This window comes from Nyctereutes procyonoides, unplaced genomic scaffold (genome assembly GCF_905146905.1).
Source record: "Nyctereutes procyonoides isolate TBG_1078 unplaced genomic scaffold, NYPRO_anot_genome, whole genome shotgun sequence".
Lineage (NCBI taxonomy): Eukaryota > Metazoa > Chordata > Mammalia > Carnivora > Canidae > Nyctereutes > Nyctereutes procyonoides.
The window spans coordinates 56,211,874-56,233,393 of NW_026575125.1; the positions used below are offsets into that span (position 1 = coordinate 56,211,874).

General features: G+C 37.6%; 1 protein-coding gene and 1 long non-coding RNA gene across 3 annotated transcripts in view; one reads left to right on the forward strand and one right to left on the reverse strand.

Moving 5' to 3' along the window:
* Positions 1-236: 236 nt before the first annotated feature.
* Positions 237-21,520, reverse strand: part of LOC129517786 (uncharacterized) — a 38,341-nt gene continuing 17,057 nt past the window's right edge. The window contains exons 2-7 of one of the 2 annotated variants that reach the window (XR_008666111.1): positions 20,687-20,782; positions 9,651-9,862; positions 9,122-9,384; positions 8,625-8,754; positions 5,793-7,356; positions 237-601 (exon numbers count right to left, since the gene is read on the reverse strand). This is a non-coding gene — a long non-coding RNA (uncharacterized LOC129517786). Of the gene's footprint in view, positions 602-5,577; positions 7,357-8,624; positions 8,755-9,121; positions 9,385-9,650; positions 9,863-20,686; positions 20,783-21,520 lie in introns of both variants that reach the window. The other variant, XR_008666110.1, reaches the window with a different exon arrangement.
* On the forward strand, positions 15,745-16,633 carry LOC129517785 (glutathione S-transferase A4-like). Its single transcript, XM_055337881.1, has one exon. It carries the CDS (start codon positions 15,821-15,823, stop codon positions 16,496-16,498), a length of 678 nt encoding a protein of 225 aa, XP_055193856.1. The 5' UTR covers positions 15,745-15,820; the 3' UTR covers positions 16,499-16,633.

Here is a 21,520-nt window from a genome sequence, read left to right on the forward strand (position 1 = left end):
TCCACATCCTTAGAAAAAGTCTTGTTATGCCTTACTCCTGTATCACCCTGGTACCTAAATAGTTTTTTGCTTCTCACATCTTTCTATTAGGTTGTACATCTCAGTATCCCTGGCCAAAGCAACTGAAGTAATAAACAAATGAGACCTCAAACCATTTATCCAAGTTGGGTGATTAAGGTAGAAAAAAAAATGAGATTACTAGAGTATCTAGGAATACTGAGGTAGAACTTGTCACATCAAAATACAAAATTTTCAAAACAGTACATTTTATTTGACATTAGAAAACACATTCCGCAATTTGTTTCAGTTGTGACATGTAGATGGCTTTAGATTGTTTTTGTGGTCACTGATGCTGAGCAAGATTTTTCAATCTTCAAAACACTTAAAGCTCAAAGGTTCTGCATTTCACATCAGTTCATAAGTCCAAGTATATCTTCCCACTTATCGAAGTATTTGGCATATATTCCCTTTTAGGTACAAAGGTAAAGACGAAGCAATTTCCTTTAAAAAACCGTTTTGTTCAATTTCATTTATGCCATAAAAATCAGATGACAGCATGTTCTTATCCTTATCAGTAGGGGTAGTCTTAGGATGCCAGAAACTGTGAAAGGAAGGCTTTTAGTTACTTTCTCCTTTCCAATTTCCAATAAAGCATTCCCCAATCCCAACCTGAAAATACAAGTGTTACAGAATCCAGCTAATACCACATATTAAAAGCCAAACATTAGTATTTAGTTGATAATCATTTAGCCCAAAAATGTTTCTCAAAAACTTATAGAAATGAGTGGGGAGAAAGTACTGTGTCTTCATCTCAACAATGACCAGTTATTGGAATTGCATTAAACTGAAAAAAGGCAATCCCCTAGTTAAACTTGGAAGTAGTAATGCTCTTAAAACCAATCCAAAGCACAAGCAGGCTGCCCTTAGAGACTGGTTTGACCTTCTCTTTCACTCTTCCTCCTAATCCCACCCTCTGTGAGTGATTTAAAAATAGAAAAGGTCAAAACCCAGTTAGGCCTAGATTGAGAATTTTTTGTTGTTGTTTACCTCAAATTTTTGCCAATTATTTCCAATTTCTATTCTTAAAAATTAATCATGGTAAAATTGTTAAGCTATTTTTATTCACTGACATAATTCCACTCTAAGAAATCCTTTCCTGAAACATGTTTTGATGGTGAGATTTCTAAAGGTTAAGTTGCAAAGCTGTTGCAAAAGAGAAATCATGTCTCTCCCATTATGTTATGTACCATCTGAGGATCGTTCTTCAAAGAGATCTATTTAGGCAGTGTTTATTTGTCAGAATGTAAAATGTAAAGAATTAAAAGCAGATAAAACTGGTAAATGCATTTCAAAACCAATTGTGGCCTGAGTATGAGTGCTTTCTCAAGGCTGTTACCAGTGAGACTGGGGATTGGGAATTAGTTGTCATCCCTCCTCCTGCCCAGCAGTGGCTTTAATATTTAATACAAAAAAAGCCATTTTAATGGCAACATTTAATACAAAAACAGCCATTTTTCCTGGGGGATGGGTCGGTAAAAATAAAGTGTCTACTATAACGAAAGTTCCTGATACTTAAAAAGCTAGCTCAATTGAAAACCCTGCTTATTGTAGTGGCCAGAGTACTAGAAGAAACATGGAAAAGGAATTAAAAACCACAACATTATTAAGGTACTAAGCACTGAGCCATGTCCCTACCACAAAACAAACCAAAAGGAAAGTTTAAATGTTCTCTAGGAAAGCATTCGTTTTTTTCTTGTCTCTGGGGCAAACTGGGAATATAGCAAAACACCTTATACATAACAGGCACTCAACCCTGTAGAATGCATAAATGAAGAAATGAACAGTAACCTCTTATATTCTAGTCTCTAAGCTAATAAAAAAAATCAACTTTCTTTCAGTCATGATCTTTTTTGTTTTCTGTCTAGGAATTAAGAGAATGCCTTGAAAGAGACACTTCCATTTAAGGAAGAATTTCATCCCATTTTTTTGGTTTTGTTTTGTTTTGTTTTACTGAATCTCCAAAATAAACTAAGTGCCTTTCATACCAGATCCATTCCAATTTAACATCACCTTCTTTGATGTTTGTATGAATAGAAAGTCCTCTCTTATTCCCACTCTACAAAACATGCCAAAGAGAAGGTGATCATTTATTCTTAGTGTCTTAATGTCACAGCTGCTCAATAAAGTTTTTTCAAAAAAAAAAAGTTTTTTCAACTTATGAAAGAACTGCATTCTCTTATTAAATTTATTCTTATGTTTCCACCAAAAACTAATGAGATTAAATTACATTTTGGTCAAGGACCTTTACATTTCTTATCGCACCATTTGAGAACAGTACTTTATTCAGAGTCAATAAATTTTTACAAAATATGGAAAATCTAGAAAAAAATCTATTGCTCAAGGTGCTTTCTGACTCTAAGCCAGGCCAATATGCAAATGTTGTTAAACTAGTTATTTTATCTCAATTCTCATCTTAAGTCATTCATTTATAATAAAAACAGAATTGTAAATTAATTAATTCAAGGGTAAGCCCTAGGTGCCCTTTTATCAGTCTGCTGGCTTCAAACTAGGTCAATGAGCATGTGACATTGGGACTCTCTAGAACTAGGAGTAATGTCTTCATTTAATTTTAAAAGAACCATGTGCCTTATTTTTCTATTTTTTTAATCTCCAAGACAAGTCAATGGGTTTTCTGGACCAGACCCATTCAACGAATTTATCTAGCATAATACCTTCCAGAACATAAGCATTCAAATATTTACTCAAAACTCAATGATATTTTCTTATCTTCATCTATAATCTTTATTCTAATGAGCTCTTAACTTGGCCCATTTCAATTCTCTTAGGATCTAGAATGATGTATTCCACATAAAAAATGATGTATATATCAAATGAATCTAAAAGCAAACCTTAGTGATTTATTTTTACTCCTTTAATGACTCAAGCCAGGCCAAGGTGGAAATAATTCACCTCCACCTTCAGCATTGAACATTTTAAAGACTGGTAGAGAATTGTAACACCCTGCTTCTTAAAAATACTTCCCATCTCTTCAGCCAGGCCTGGGAGCAAGTACATTTCTGAGATTTTATCTTTCCACAGAGCTCAGTATTTAGCATTCTGCCTAGCACAATGGCATTTTTCCCATGTTTTTATTAAATAAGCTCTTTTATAGAAAGTAACCAGTAATCACTCATTAAGCCAAGTTATTTCCTTATAGAACACGAGGCTTTGTAAATTTACACAGATCTCTGATAATAAGTTTTTACATCCCCAGCTGCTATCTCTGGGGATAAAAGAAAGTAAATAATCAATAAATAATAAATAATTCAGCAGGTATTTCTTATATGTATGGCAGTTTAAAAACTTTTAAATTTATTTTATACATTATCTGCTGCTACCCAGGAAACAATAAAGATGGTTTATCTTCACATCCCCAATGCCTAGCAAGGAGATTGGCACATGATAGACAATTATTATCCAGTTTTACATTTATCAGATATTTAATCCTTTATATATTATATTCAGAGTGTTCAATAGTTAAAAATTCTTCCTTAAAAATTTTTCAACTTTTTTCATAGTATAATGATGACTGTGATATGATTTATACTACTACTCAGCACCAAATTAGAAAATAAGTAGTTAAACTTACACAGTGCTGTATACTTCCCAAAATACTAACATATATTGTTTTATTTTCAACTGTAAGCACAATGAAATGTTAAGTCTGTGTATCTCTATAGTGCCTGTAATAATGAGTTCACCTATTAAGCAACTGAGGATATTCATTCATTCAACAAGTATTTAAACCCTCAGTTTGTATAACTATTCATACTACCTTCATCATAGTGGATGTCAAGCACAAAATGAGAATTTTGTAGAGAAAATGCCTATCTCACAGAAAGGTTTTATTCACACAGAAAACAGCTAATATCTCACATTTATATAGCACTTTAGAAAGTGCAAGGGTGGGGACACCTGGGTGGCTCAGCGGTTTAGAGTCTGCCTTCAGCCCAGTGCATGATCCTGGAATCCTGGGATTGAGTCCCACATAAGGCTCCCTGCATGGAGCCTGCTTCTCCCTCTGCCTGTGTCTCTGCTTCTCGCTTTCTGGGTCTCTCATGAATAAATAAATAAAATCTTAAAAAAAAAAAAAAAGAAAGAAAGTGCAAGGGCAATCTCAATCATTCTAATTTCTTGTCACCTAGGAAAATACACTGGTGATAATTTAGACATGCCCAGTAAAGTCTTGATTGATTAAAATAAACAATATCTAATTCCTTACATCTAACTAGTCTAGGACATAAACCTACCTCTTATTACATGGGAGCATTATCTTGGATTTCACAGTACTCAAACAGTACCTGGCCCATAAAAGATCATTAATATTCATCGATTAATAAACATATAACCCACTGGTATTTATATAGTGCTTTAGTTTATAAAACACTTTAATATGCCCTTCATGATCTGAAATTTTTAATTCCATAATAACACTTTCTCCCTTTGCAATCTGTAGCACCTAGCATGTATCTGGCACATTTTAAGTGCTCACAATAGCTTAATCCCTTGTGTTTGTAGTGTATCTTATGGTTTCAAAGCAGTTTCCATGTGTTTGTTTCTCTGCTACCTGGAATACTGTATTTTTACTTAAAATTACCAGAGCAGCAGAAACACAATGGCCACAAATACAGGAGATATTTGTTTATCAAACAATTCCTAATCAAACAATTCTGCGTAGTATTACAGACTTGACAAAGTACTTTATTCAGTCTTCTTTTAATCTTTGAATCTATAGTGTCTAGTACAGTAGAATAGAGTTACTATGTAATCAGTATTTGTTGATCAAATCAAACTCATAAACCTTTAAGTGCTTTATAATTTACAATGCACGTTCACATATTTTTCTTCAGGTCACCAGGATGTGATCATCAATAATTATTGTATCCTTAGTGCCTAGCATAGGGACAGACACCCAGAAAAAAATATTATTCAGCACATAGTCCCTGGTATTTATATCACAGGTGATAAAACCATGGCTGCCAGACCAAATCTACTTGGTTCACAAGCTAAGAATAGTTCTTCCTTTTTAAAGGGTTGTAAAAGTAAAAAAAGATGTCTGAGACCATTTGGCCCACAAACCCTAAAATATTTACCACTTGACCCTTTATGGAAAGGGTGTGATGACTCCTGATTTATATAATGCTTCACAACTGACAGTGCACTTTAAATGTTAGCTGTGCATGGCTGCCAATATAGTATTAATAAGAATGCCTTGTGTTTTCTGTGTGTTACAGTGCTTTCACATATATTCTCAATTACTTATAATTATCTTCTCATGGTAAGGTAGGAAAAAAAAAATCAAGGAAAGGATTAAACATGCTCAATCTTCCCAAATTCTCTCACCTTTAAGCCTAGAGGTGGGTATTAAACCTAGGAGCAGTGTTGGCACAATCTCCCAAATTATTAGGCCACTACTATAAGCAGGGAGTTCAAACTATCTCCTTGGGGCCTTACTCTGTCCCAGGCCCAATTTTATAACCATCACTAGGAATCCCAAACCCCAAGAATCCTGCTCACCCAAGAGCAAAGAAGAAAGGTGTTGCAGGCTGGTGCTTCTCAACAGGCTGGCACATCTGGGTATTCCTTGTCTAATTCTTCTCATTGGCCTGGAACATCTCTTCACATTTTCTCTAGATAGCCTGGCACTTTTTTTCCCCCAACAGCCTGACGCTTGCCTTTGCTTATCAGCCTAGAGCTTCTAAGGAAAAGGGAGAACTGAAATACAATGTTACCTATATGTCTCTCTCAAGAAGTAGAGATGAAGAGAAATGGAAATTTAAAAAATAAACACTTAATCAATGGCTCAAAACTGTGATAAAAATTGGCTTAAGACTGGCCCAAGCATAATATTGCCAATCTCAAGATATGGCTCCTGAAGGCAATAGCAACATCAAAAAGGGCTTCTCACAAGAAGTGGGTTTATGTGAAAATGTAAGAACTGGAAAGGGAGAACTGAAAATGTCCATGAGTAGGGAGGACAGGAATAGAAAAAAGCTGGTGTTTTGTGTTCTCATCTTGGGATTTCCTCTGGTCTTGGGGCTTCTTTCCTTCCCGGATTCTGTGTCATGGGCTTCTAGCTGCCCACCTGATTAGTCTTGATATATCTTTCTCTTCAGCCTTCTGTCCATCTAGAAAGGCAGGAGTCCTCTGGGGCCTTCCATCCTTGGATCTTAGGTTTTTATCTCACTTAGACCTTGTGTCTTAGGTCTCAGACATTCCATTAGTCCCCATGCTTAAGCCTTCAGTCTCCCACTCTGGGTCTTTGAACTCATATTTAACTCAAGATTTGAACTTTCCATCCAACTCAGACAGGTCTTCTATCCAACAAGGGCCACCGTTTTAAATCATAGCTGCCAGGGACATGATGGTCTCAAGCCTGAGGATTCCATCTATCTTGAATCACAGGTTTTCCATGCTTGTCTTCAAGTCACAAGTCTCAAACCATCTTTATTTTACGTTGGGCCTTCTATCCATTATGGGCCTTCCACTTTCTGTCCATCATAGTTCTTAAATCATCTCATAGGGTGTCCTGGCATAATGAACAGCTCTGCAATGCTTATTTTGATAGCTGGCACTCAGTTCCTATTGGGAAGGGGTTAGGAAACCCCTCTGTCACAAACACACACATGTGACCATAGAAATGCACAAAATATGCAAGGACTTGAGGGGACTCCATAAAGCCAAAGGGGGTAAACACAGACACATAAAAAGGCTGAAATACTCAAAGGTAAGCAGAAGGGGGAAAGCAGAGAAGAAAGAAGAGAACAGAGATGAATGCTGAAATGGAAAGTTACAAAGAACAAAGAAACACTGATCAGGAGAAAAGAGAGAAAACTGCCCCCAAGAGAGGCAGAAAAAAATACATATAAAAGAGAAATGTGAGACAATGAGTAGAAAAAGCAGAAAGGGAAGCCCAGAATAAGGGAAAGGTGAAATGTCAAACCAACATGAAGAGGAAGGGAAGACAATCAGAGTTCACAACAGTAAGAGAAGAGAGGTATAGGCAGAACAAGAAATAAACAAAAAGGACACAGCATGTGACAGAGACACGAAGGGAAGAACAGTGAAAGAAGAGCCAGATCTAGGAGAGCAGAAAGAATCAGAAACAAAATGAAAAAACTAGAGAGAGACATCTAAGACAAGGCACAGACCACTCTTAGGAACAAAAAACAAAAGGAGACAAAGATACACATAGACGAAACTAACAAAATAATCAAGGAATGGCTAAGACACACTTTAGATAGAAGGACAACCAAAGAGATTTAAAAAAGAAATAGACAAGCAAAGAAATACACACTTTTGAGTGGAAGAGATAAGCCAAGGCAGACATTCAGAGAAAGAAAGAAGTAAAGACAAAATACAGTAAGGGACACAGAGGCATATGAGAAGCATCACAAAAAGAAGACAACAAAAAGTGCATTAATAATTAAAATAAGCTATTATTAGTACTAATACTACTTATATTACTAACAGTAATAATCATTATAATAACCTATAATAACATAGATGTTTTCTACATATAAACCTTTACCTTACAAATTTCTTAAATAGAACCAAAACATGCAACTCTGCCTGCCACTAGATGATTTAAGTGGTCACCTGTATTGTGTCAAATGAATTTATGAAATTTCATGGGTTATCTTTTACTTACCATGGGCCAGAGACTACTAAACACTGTATATACATACATGATTTCATTTAACATTCACATACAAGTCTAACCAAAAACTCTATAGATTGAAAAAGGCCATACACCTAATGAATGGCAGAAGATTTAAATACAGAATGTGTTGGGACACCTGGGTGGCTCAGTGGTTGAGGGTCTGCCTTCGGCTCAGGGCGTGATCCCGGAGTACCGGGATTGAGTCCCGCATCAGGCTCCCTGCATAGAGCCTGCTTCTCCTTCTGCCTGTGTCTCTGCCAGTCTCTCTCATGAATAAATAAATAAAATCAAGAAAGAAAGTGTACCTTTTAATATTCTGCTTCAACTCTTTACAAGGATTTCCAAAAGAACCAAACAAGATGCCACAGATATCTAATTATAAAAGGACCCTTAGAGCACCCAGTCAATCCTCTCCCTTTATATCTTCACTTTTCCCCATCCCTTAAAAAACTAACTTCATTTTCACATGCTTCACAAGTATGATGGCAGCTTCAAAGACTGGGCTTCCTTTAACACTAAATCTTAACTGCAGATAGATTCTTTCACAAGAGAAAATGAGAAAGAGCCACGCTTTCAGCAAAAAAAACAAAAACAAAAAACACTTTTTTGTTTTAGGTTTCTATGGTTTAGGCTTCTAAGAATGGCAAAGTATTTATGCAGTGAAGAGAAAGAAGAGACATGGTAATTCTCAATTACTTGAATGCAACTGGTATGCAGACTGCAGTATCTTTGAGTTGCTTCAGTGAACCCATTTGGTAATATAGGTTTAATGGTTATCCTTAGATCTCATATTGGATACCAACTCCCTGTTAGACTATCATCTCTCATACCATACAAACCTAGAACAAACAGCTATGAGCTCTAAAATAATACTCACAGGATTACAACACCAACAACTTACTTCATTCTGATGTTCTAAAATGCTAGCATGCCAGGCATGTTGATCTTCCTTTGATATGTTCCACTTTCTTGCCCTCTGCACTGCTTTTGGGAGACAATGATTTGGTAGATAAAAAGGGAACAATCAGGAGCTATAAAAAATGAGAAGGAAACCATATAAGTGCCATATACAACTATTAACTGAGTATTACTATGCAAGAGTTATATGAGAAGATTCAAATTAATGAGCTATAGAAAATGCCTGTACAACGCTTAGAAACATATAAAGTTGAAGCTTTTATTCAACAGAATAGAAAACTATGGCAAAGACAGAAAAATGTGTTGCCTAATAACACTAGAAACACCATCAAATCATAGTCTTATTCTCTTAGTTGAATAGTATGTACAAAATCTATTTAATCAAAGTTTACTACTTACTGAATGGTCATTTCCATCTTCCAGCCTACATCCCCCTAATCAGCTTCTCTTATCACTACCCTAGAGTATGCAAAGTCTTACCTGACAATAGAAACTTTATGTCATTTCTGGTCAGGCTCCATCAATCACCAAGTACAGCAGAAATGATATAACTCCTATTTATCTTCTCTAACAGCTTGTTTCATGTTTTATCCCAAAGACATCCTAAGGTATCTTGAAGTATGTAAACGATTGTCAAAATTCTCCAACGGGGCCTCAAGAAGGACTTTGGGGACCAAAGGATCCAAAATGACAATCTAACCATGATCAATGTCACAGACATGGCAGTTACTGCCCATGCTCTCCTAAAAGAAAGAACAATTTAGCTGTAAGTCTCTACCACACACTAGTCCCACGGTAAACATCCTAACTCATACAGACTGCTACTCTCTTAATATCATTTTCACCCATTTCACACCCAGTCACTTCCCAGGTTAGTAAGGAAGCTATTTTTACCATAGCAGACACAGTTGATAATGATGGAAACAAACTCAGTGGAAAGCTAAGTGCAATGTAATACAAGACCAAAATTAATAGCTATTCACCATGCCTTTAGAGACAACTTACCCACCTCTAATGTGTGGTGGTTGTTTTGAGACTTCATCTTCCTCCCTGGGCCCAAGGAAAAATCTGGGTAGTAGAACCTCCTGGCCTAGGGTTGTTGCCTAGTGGTAGTGAGCTTTTCCCCTGGAGGATCCTCATGCCCCATCTCCACCTAGGGATCGTCAAAGGGAACCGGTCACTAACACTGTAGAGCAACAAGCCTATTCTTCTGAGGAACATCTGGAGAAGAGATCAAAGAAAAATAAGTTACTGAAACGCAGAACACCAGGAAAGTCTCTCCCAATTAGCAACTAGTAGTTAAACTGTGTTTGCCTTTTTCTTCAGATGGATTGAGGAGTGAAGATTTAGAACTACATAGTTCTAATAGTGCTCTATTATCCTAGCTATGAGCCTAGCAACATGCAAATTCTTCTATTCATTCCAGCTCCATTCCTTGAACTTCCCCTCATCTCAAAGAGCAATTTAGAGCTGAATAAATCAGCAGAATTCCCATAGTGTGCTTTATTCTTCAGTCTCCACTGATGAGCATTTGTCTAAGGTGCATTATTAATACCCTGGTATTCTTATCATAAAATATAGTGAGGTTCAAGAAATCTAAGAGTTGAAAATAGAAGTTTCTCAACCAAGTGAGCCATCAAGTCAAAAGCTCCCATGTGATCTGACCCTATGAGTTCTTTAAGAATTCTTCTTCACGTTGCCTCAGGTTTCTTTTATAAGCACTATTTTAAGAACTGAACAACCTACCTCAATGAGAGTGCCTCTAGTTTTATAGCATTTCTCTCTTGTAACTCGTATGGCAAGCAGGAAGATGCTAGAATATTGCCAAGGTAAACAAAACTGTTTTCTACTCAATCTACATAGTACATTTCTTGAACAGCTTATATAAATGGGGCACCAGAGTCCCAGGATTTCAGAGAAATCAAGAATGGTTAAAGACATATAAAACACCAGTAAAGGGCAGCCTGGGTGGCTCAGCGGTTTAGCACTGCCTTCAGCCCAGGGCATGATCCTGGAGACCCGGGATCCAGTCCCACGTCGGGCTCCCTGCATGGAGCCTGCTTCTCCCTCTGCCTGTGTCTCTGCCTCTCTCTTTCTCTCTCTCTCTCTCTCTCTCTGTCTCTCATGAATAAATAAATAAATATTTAAAAATAAAAAAGTAAAACAGCTAAGCAAATATATGCAAAAGGAAAAACAATATACAGAAAGCTAGGAAACCAGTAAATAGCTTACACAGACTCTTGGGTCCCTGTTATTCTACCTCTCAACAATTTTATGGTTCTTCAAATTAAAAACCCTTAACTTTTTTATTTCTTGAGAGAAAGAATGAATGGGGGGAGGTAGGAGAGCAGGGAGGAGTAGTGGGAGAGGGGAGAGACAATTTTAAGCAGACTCCATGCCCAGTGCAGAGCCCAATGTAGGACTTGATCATTCTCATCACTCTGAGATCATGATCTGAGCCAAAATCAAGAGTCAGAGGCATAACCGACTAAGCCACCCAGGCGCCCCAATCCTCAACTTTTTATTTTTTTTTTATTTTTTTTCCTCAACTTTTTAAAACAAGGAAATGACAAAGACAAAGACAATAGAATTGGGCCTGCCAAAACAGGGCTATGACATATATTGAGTTGGTACTATGCATCAACAAATCTTCAACACTTAACTACCAGTCTGCCAGAGAAAAGTGGAAATGATTTCAATGCCTGCTAATCAGAAGGCATAGATTTGTTCAGTCTTTTCTAAGTAGCTATGACATGTGAAAGGAAGTAATATATTGTTTTGCATCTCTCGTTCTTTGTTTATGAAATGGGGATCAAGTGTGCTTGCCCTTACAGACCTCACTGGAGCCTAGCTCTGAAGATTAAATGAAATAATAGGCCAAACTCATCTATAAAGTTAAAATATATATGGATATGCAAAAAAATAAAAGCACTGTAGGACTTGATAAAAACTGATCCATGCTGTTTTAAATGGTAGATTTAAACAGGAAGTTTAAGTCCATAAAGCTAAAGACGGAATTCCCATAATGATGAGCTTCCCAAACTATCTTTTTTTTTCCAGGTGGTCTGAAAGCCATCATCTTAAAAATTATTTGGAGCTTATCCAAATTCTCAAAAAGAAAGATCTGCTGAATGTGAAACTGCTACAGCTACTTGGAATCCTCAGGTTTCACATGCTCGGAATTTCCTTGAGAAGATAAAGCTCAGGAGGACACTAGAACTGCTGAGGAATCTTCAACAAAAGAAATTGGAAGCATTAACCTAAAGCATTAGATATTGGCATCTCCTATCTCTCCTCTTTAGACTGTTTGGTCTCCCTAAGGTCTTATAAGATCAAGTAAACCAAGTACACAATCCTGAAGGCACTTTGTTATGGTGTGTAAAGTACCAGGTATGGCTTCCAGATTCCTGATCAGGAATTCCCATTATAGGGGATCCTTGGGTGGTGCAGCAGTTTAGCGCCTGCCTTTGGCCCAGGGCGCGATCCTGGAGACCCGGGATCGAGTCCCGCGTCGGGCTCCCGGTGCGTGGAGCCTGCTTCTCCCTCCGCCTGTGTCTCTGCCTCTCTCTCTCTCTCTCTCTCTGTGTGATTGTCATAAATAAATAAATAAATAAATGGAATTCCCATTATAAAGACCTTTATATAAATATCAAAGAAGTTCTAACAACAGTATTTGAAAGATCACTTATTCAACTCTACTCTCTAGAGAAGATGTACAGTGAAGCCAAACCAGTGTTCTATGATGTTCTCAATATGAGCCCAATGGGCTTCAAAATCTCTTGGCAACATGTTCCCCATCCTTATCGAATTTAAAATTAGATACTTTATCCCCAAATTCGGGCTTCCAGTTAAACATGGCAGTTCATACATATTTATATGTATTTAGTCTGCTCCTTCCTGAAACCCCATTAATGATGGTAAATGGACGTTGTATGTACAAGTAAATGTACCAAAAGAATTTTTAAATTAATGGATTGAAGTACAAATTCATTTATACACACCCTAATTAAGATACCTAAAAGAAAATGACTATTCCACAGTCTCCTCAGATCTTCTGAGCCACTCTGAACCATATTTACAGAGTATGGTTGCTTTAGATCAAAGCCTTCTAGTTTTGTTATTATAGTGATTAAATATTCAAGATTCCTTTTCCCTAAGAGGTAATCTAAGGCCAGATAAAAATGGTTACATTTTGGAACTGATACAGAACCATGTATTAGAGTTCCTTATTCATTGACAAGAATTTTGGGACTGCTGATCACTCATCTCATAGCTGAACAAAATGTCAACATACATTAGACTTAAAAACCAAGTGGCATAGCTGGCCCGCTGATTCAAGTACTCCAAAACTGCCAAGCCACAGAATCATCACAGCTAAAAAGGGTATTATGATCATGTAATCAGACATTTAATTCTCTACATAAAGAAACTGGGAGCCCTGAAGATGAGATTCCATCAATGTTATTTATACAACAAGTAAGTAGGTGGCCAGTACCTAAACCCAGATTGTCTCTCAGTTCAGGTCTTTTGCCCCTGAGATATGGGCAAGGCTACTCAGGGGTATAGGAGGTTTCTATAAAATTTTTTACCATATTTATATTTCATCATAAAAACAGTCTAGATCATCTAGATGACTACACTAAAAAAAGAAGAATTTCAGTGCCAGATTGGTGGCCAGCAGTACTACTTTTGTTGCCTGGAGCTTAAAGAAAAGAACAGAGGAAAACAATATATAAATGGGTTTTGTGCCATATGAAAAAATATAGCATTGGTATGTAGTACACAAGAGCTTACAGCAGCTTAAAAAGGCAATTTGGTTAAGGGCGTTAAAAAAGCACAAGAGAGATGGGATGCCTGGGTGGCTCAGTGGTTGAGTGTCTGCCTTTGGCTCAGGGCATGATCCCGAAGTCCAGGAATCATGTCCCACATCAGGCTTCCTGTGTGGAACCTGCTTCTGTCTCTGACTCTCTCTCTGTGTGTATCTCTCATGAATAAATAAAATCTTTTATTTAAAAGTTTAATCAAATTACAGCAAAATAGTAATTGTAGGATCTAAGGGGTGAACATGTTGGTGTTCACTAAACAAATCTTTCAACTTTTCTGAAGATATTCATAATTAATTTTGGAAGGAAGAAAGGAAAAATGTGAGGCAGCAGCTCCCTACTGTCAAACTTGTTATACAGATTTCAGAAACAGCGTCTCAAATATTTGACATAAATATTAAAATTATGCCCAATACAGATTTATATTATTTTGCTACTACTCTATATGCAATACCTGTGACATTAATCAGAACACTTTAAAATCAGCATACCCATTAGCTTGAATAAAATCAAATAAAATTAAACTGTTGAAAATTGCATTTGAATTACATGTTGCCAAGAAATAAATCTACTCCTTGAATCTTATATTGGTACTTTGGAAAAGTAGCTGGAGCTCACTAAATGGATTTTTCCCTACCTCACATAAGAACACATCTTTCTCCTCCCTCCCACCTCAGTGTTCTCAAGGTACTGTAACTATCAGAAAAAAACTGAGAAAATAAATGCATAACCAAGGAACGGATTACCTAAGTGTATCAAAGCAATTTAATCTGAAAATGAGGGGCAAAATGTGGATATTGGGATAGATCCTAGTTTTTAAGAAAGGTTTGTTTCTGGAACCTATTGTATGTTTCAAAACTAGGACAACCAGTTAGCATAAAACAGTCATTTTTAGTTTCAGGAGCTTTTAATCAACCTATAGCTAAAATCTCCCTAAATCAACCCATAGAGGCAACTGTCAATGTTCTCATCTACCCTACATGAACATAAAAAAATCTCCCAACAAAGCCAGGCTGCTGGGAGTGGAAAGTAACAGATAAGCAAAGAGAGGAAACTATAACAATTCATGGGGTAATGGGTTAGAGTTGGAAACAACTGTATAAACCCATGGTTATCTTAAAATGAAGATTACATATATAAATATTAATAAATACATGCATATGGGTTAATATGCATGTGTATATTTCCTCAGTCTCATCAACTCAGAAGGTTTTGAAGCCATGACACCCAGGAGCAATGAGCACACATAACACTCACATCTTGATTTCTAATACTGTTCTCCAATAAAAAGAATCAGGACTCCTTGAAGAAACAGTAGATCCTAGAACTGGGATAAGAGACAAACAAATGAGCCTAGACCATCTTGGTAATGTCAGAAAGTAAGAAAATGCTCAATAAGGATGGGGTTATGTTCAATCAGTCAACTGAAAGAACTCCCAAAGGCCAAAGCTAGAACACTCTGAACAAAAATAAGTAATAATGAATTATTATCTAAAATATAAAATAAATATTCATGAGTCCATATTGCTATAAATGAATTATCAAATAAGTACATAAATTAAGGAAGAAAAGGCACATTTCCTGTGCAGAAGAATTCCAAATAACTTATGTAGACCCTAACCATCAAAGAGGTGGAATACAACTTCCCATTCTTTTTTTTTTTTTTTTTATAAATTAATTTTTATTGGTGTTCAATTTACCAACATACAGAATAACACCCAGTGCTCATCCCGTCAAGTGTCCCCCTCCGTGCCCGTCACCCATTCACCCCCACCCCCCGCCCTCCTCCCCTTCCACCACCCCTAGTTCGTTTCCCAGAGTTAGGAGTCTTTATGTTCTGTGTCCCTTTCTGATATCTCCCACACATTTCTTCTCCCTTCCCTTATATTCCCCTTCACTATTATTCATATTCCCCAAATGAGTGAGAACATACACTGTTTGTCCTTCCAGCTTCCCATTCTTTAAGTACATAGTGGCTTCCCTTCAAATACAGTATGGGAAAGGAAAAAATAATTTTATATGTTTAGTGGAGAAACTTGGCAAACAGTACCTTAGCCAAATGATAATAGTCAACATCAACAGTGATATGTCATATTGATAGTATGTACTTGAGAAAAGAAGAATGGCAGTGTACTGCTATGGTCTTGTTCCCAAAAACTGAAGCCCAGTCTAATCATGAGAAGAACATCAGACAAATTCCAATATAGGGACATTCTACAGAATATTTGACCATTAGTCCTCAAAATGGTCAATGCCATTAAGAATAAGGAAAGTCGCCCCGCTGCAGACCGCTCGCCGAGCGCTTCGTAGGGCTCCGGGTGCTGCGAGCCGACGCCAGAAAGCCTGAAAAGCCATCATGGCAGCGAAGCCCAAGCTCCACTATCCTAATGGAAGAGGCCGGATGGAATCCGTAAGATGGGTTTTAGCTGCCGCTGGAGTCGAGTTTGATGAAGAATTCTTAGAAGCTAAAGAACAGTTGCAGAAGTTGCAGAAGTTGCAGGATGGTAACCACCTGCTGTTCCAACAAGTGCCCATGGTTGAAATTGATGGAATGAAGTTGGTGCAGACCCGAAGCATCCTCCACTACATAGCGGATAAACACCACCTCTTTGGCAGGGACCTCAAGGAGAGAACCCTGATTGACATGTACGTGGAGGGGACGCTAGATCTGCTGGAACTGATTATCATGCATCCTTTTCTAAAACCAGATGATCAACAAAAGGAAGTGGTTAACATGGCCCAGAAGGCTATAATTAGATACTTTCCTGTGTTTGAAAAGGTTTTAAGGGATCATGGGCAAAGGTTTCTCGTTGGTAACCAGCTGAGCCTTGCGGACATTATTCTACTCCAAACCATTTTGGCTCTAGAAGAGAAAATCCCCAATATCCTGTCTGCATTTCCTCACCTCCAGGAGTTTACAGTGAAAATAAGTAATATCGCTACAATTAAGAAATTCCTTGAACCTGGCAGCAAGAAGAAGCCTCCTCCGGATGACATCTACGTGAGAACTGTCTACAATATCTTTATGCCATAAACATCACATACATCTGAGTGAGAGCTAGCCCCTAGAGATTGCAGTTCCACAGTAGCATCTTAATTGATGCCAGGCTGCCCTGATCCCAGCTCTGTCATGGTGCTATGTATAACTGTTCCTCAGTTGGGTCTTTCATGTCAAGATCTTTTCTAGAAACATTGACCTTTTGTTTAACTTGTTAAATTCAGTGGATCAGTAAGTCTCAAACATATACTTGAGATCCAACTTGAGTTCGATTTCTAGGGACACCAGTGTTAAGTGCTATTTGTCTAGAGTATGTCTCAAAACTACGGTATTGAGAAAATCAAGTTTTCATCTAAGCCAATCTGTAAGACTTGGGGCAGAAGGCATTAGCTCTGTTTAACCATACACATCAATAGTCTTTGCAATCTAAACATATAAGAATTGGGGAACAGCACACTCAGTTGAGGTATAAGTTTTCTTCTCTTTACGCTGGCAAAAAAATTCTCCCAGGACACTTTCACAAATAAGAATATTTTAGCAGATCAACTTTTAAAATTCTTTACTTAGGGCAGCCCAGGTGGCTCAGCGGTTTAGCGCTGCCTTCAGCCCTGCGTGTGATCCTGGAGACCCGGGATCCAGTCCCATGTCAGGCTGCCTGCATGGAGCCTGCTTCTCCCTCTGCCTATGTCTCTGCCTCTCTCTCTGTAGGTCTCTCATGAATTAATAAATAAAATCTTTTTAAAAAAATAAAATAAAATTCTTTACTTAAGTCAAAAACTCCCGTACAGGTATACACTTGCTAACCAGGGCCCAGATATCCTGAAAAGAAATTATGAATGTTCAGCCATAGCAGTCCTAGGTCTTATTATCTTCTACAATTTAGGGAGGTGGCTAGAGAAATATGTAGATAAGTTACAAAAAGATACATAGAAAAACTAAAGGGGGATATGGGAAAAAATGCACAAAACCAGGGTCAGAAAACTTCCTCCAATCCTGTATATTAAGGTTCTATAATGAAGAAAGTCAGAAATGAAAACATAATAACCACTTAAGAGAAATGCCAAAAAAAAAAAAAAACCTTAAATGCCTTCAATTTTCCAAATGACAAAATGTCATTTTCAGGGATTGAGATAATCAAAGTCTCTGTCTTAATTCATTAGCCATCCCTAGACACTGAAGTTTCAGTGTATGGTGATTTGAACAAGGATGAAGTCAGAATCAAATACTAGGTGTTCTTATTCTCAGTTCAGAACTTACTTGGAAGTTTGCCAGTATCTCATTCCTTCTGACCCCAAATCCATGAAAAAAAAAAATAGTGACTCACTCTAGGGGCACCTGGGTGGCACAGTCAGTTAAACATCCAACTCTTCGTTTCATTGCAGGTCGTGATTTCATGTTGGTGGGATCAAACCCAGGTCAGAACAAAAAGACATTAAAGGCATTCAAATTGACAAAGAAGAAGTCAAACTCTCCCTCTTCGCTGATGACATGATACTCTACATAGAAAACCCAAAAGGCTCCACCCCAAGATTGCTAGAACTCATCCAGCAATTTGGCAGCGTGGCAGGATACAAAAGCAATGCCCAGAAATCAATGGCATTTCTATACACTAACAATGAGACTGAAGAAAAAGAGATTAAGGAGTCAATCCCATTTACAATTGCACCCAAAAGCATAAGATACCTAGGAATAAACCTAACCAAAGAGGTAAAGGATATAGATTACCCTAAAAACTATAGAACACTTCTGAAAGAAATGGAGGAAGACACAAAGAGATGGAAAAATATTCCATGCTCATGGATTGGCAGAATTAATATTGTGAAAATGTCAATGTTACCCAGGGCAATTTACACGTTTAATGCAATCCCTATCAAAATACCACGGACTTTCTTCAGAGAGTTAGAACAAATTATTTTAAGATTTGTGTGGAATCAGAAAAGACCCCAAATAGCCAGGGGAATTTTAAAAAACAAAACCATATCTGGGGGCATCACAATGCCAGATTTCACGTTGTACTACAAAGCTGTGGTCATCAAGACAGTGCGGTACTGGCACAAAAACAGACACATAGATCAATGGAACAGAATAGAGAACCCAGAAGTGGACCCTCAACTCTATGGTCAACTAATATTCGATAAAGGAGGAAAGACTATCCACTGGAAGAAAGACAGTCTCTTCAATAAATGGTGCTGGGAAAATTGGACATCCACATGCAGAAGAATGAAACTAGACCACTCTCTTGCACCATACACAAAGATAAACTCAAAATGGATGAAAGACCTAAATGTGAGACAAGATTCCATCAAAATCCTAGAGGAGAACACAGGCAACACCCTTTTTGAACTTGGCCACAGTAACTTCTTGCAAGATACATCCACGAAGGCAAAAGAAACAAAAGCAAAAATGAACTACTGGGACTTCATCAAGATAAGAAGCTTTTGCACAGCAAAGGATACAGTCAACAAAACTAAAAGACAACCTACAGAATGGGAGAAGATATTTACAAAAGACCTATCAGGGGATCCCTGGGTGGCGCAGCGGTTTAGCGCCTGCCTTTGGCCCAGGGCGCGATCCTGGAGACCCAGGATCGAATCCCACGTCAGGCTCCCAGTGCATGGAGCCTGCTTCTCCCTCTGCCTATGTCTCTGCCTCTCTCTCTCATTCTGTGTGACTATCATAAATAAATAAAAAATTAAAAAAAAGACCTATCAGATAAAGGACTAGTTTCCAAAATCTATAAAGAACTTATTAAACTCAACACCAAAGAAACAAACAATCCAATCATGAAATGGGCAAAAGACATTAACAGAAATCTCACAGAGGAAGACATAGACATGGCCAACACGCACATGAGAAAATGCTCTGCATCACTTGCCATCAGGGAAATACAAATCAAAACCACAATGAGATACCACCTCACACCAGTGAGAATGGGGAAAATTAACAAGAAAGGAAACCACAAATGTTGGAGAGGATGTGGAGAAAGGGGAACCCTCTTACACTGTTGGTGGAAATGTGAACTGGTGCAGCCACTCTGGAAAACTATGTGGAGGTTCCTCAAAGAGTTAAAAATAGACCTGCCCTATGACCCAGCAATTGCACTGCTTGGGATTTACCCAAAGATTCAGATGTAATGAAACGCCGGGACACCTGCACCCCAATGTTTCTAGCAGCAATGTCCACAATAGCCAAACTGTGGAAGGAGCCTCGGTGTCCATCGAAAGGTGAATGGATAAAGAAGATGTGGTTTATGTATACAATGGAATATTACTCAGCCATTAGAAATGACAAATACCCACCATTTGCTTCAACGTGGATGGAACTGGAGGGTATTATGCTGAGTGAAATAAGTCAGTCGGAGAAGGCCAAACATTATATGATCTCATTCATTTGGGGAATATAAATAATAGTGAAAGGGAATAGAAGGGAAGGGAGAAGAAATGGGTAGGAAATATCAGAAAGGGAGACAGAACATAAAGACTCCTAACTCTGGGAAACGAACTAGGGGTGGTGGAAGGGGAGGAGCGTGGGGGGAGGGGGTGAATGGGTGACGGGCAGTGAGGGGAGCACTTGACGGGATGAGCACTGGGTGTTATTCTGTATGTTGGCAAATTGAACACCAATAAAAAATAAATTTATAAAAAAAATAAATAAATTTATTTAAAAAAAAAAACCAGGTCAGGCTCTGTGCTCAGAGTGGAATATGCTTGCGTTTATCTCTTTTTTTGCCTTCTGCCCCCACCCCCATGTTCTTGCTCTCTCTGGAATAAATAAATAAATCTTAAAAAGTGATCGCTATTTAAGAAAATATGTGCTTCATTAAAATGCATTTGCAAAAAGCAAGAAATACTACTGGCTTAGTGTTTGTAAGCCCTCAGCTTATGTACTTTATCAGCAAACTGACCAAGGTGCTCCCCTAGCCATCACTTTATTCAGTAACTGTGTTTCCTCCACTCTTCTTCCTCTGTGCCCCATAGAATTTCCCAACATTTTTATAGTATACATCAAATTGCCCAATACCATAATGATCTGTTCATTTTGGCATCCTCCTTAACAGGAATCATGTCTTTGGTTTTGTTATTTATTCCAGTGTGTGACCCAATAAAGTTTGTTAACACAAGGATTATTTCAATTTTGAAGATGTCCACATTTCCAGAGCATTCCATTTTACAAATGCTAGACTTTATCTCAAGCAATGAATTGAAATACAACTCCAAGATTCACCTTTGGATGATGCTGTCTAGTGCAGGCTTCAATCCACTTAAAATTGATCCATCCTTCCTCTTGAATGGGGGTACAGAACCAGCTCAGAATTCATCCCTTTAAAATAAATTCCAATAAATATAGTTGTATATTAATACAGAATAATTTGATTAGTAACAATAAAAGATCTCATAGGCATAAACCAGTGTTTCTCAATTTGGGGTGATAAGAACCCTGGGGTTTGTGGATATATCCTCATGGATTCCTAAATCCTATATAAATTATATAAAATATTGTATATCTTTAATAAAGATACCTTAAAACTGGAAAACATGTTTACATTTCAAATAACTTTAAGTCAGTGTTCCTCAAAACATATATTCTCTAGTATCTCAAAAAATGTTCCTTTAAGAGGCATTTTATCCTGACAAATTACTTCAGTTTGAGAAACAATGGCATAGACCACATTTCCAAGGCTCATGGCCATTTGTATACTGCCCCCAATCAGTAAGACCAGGAGATGTCTTTAGATACTGGTGGAAAAGGAGCCATGAGGAAATATGGATATGAATTAAAATGAGCAGTAAGACATGCCCCACTTAATATGGTTCTTATTCTTGCCAGGATGCATGGATGTACACCAAAAAGTGTCTCAAGTTTCATGTTAATATTTTTTTCAGCTGGACTCTGTATTTTACATCAGGGAGGCTAAACTTTTTAGCTTATCAAGGTATCCATTGACAAAGGTGAAGAGGAAAGGGTATAATTAACTCCATAAGTGGGCAATGTCATGGCTTTCTTATAAAACTTACACTTCTCTATTGCCTTCTTGCGAAACAGGTTCCAGAAATATCT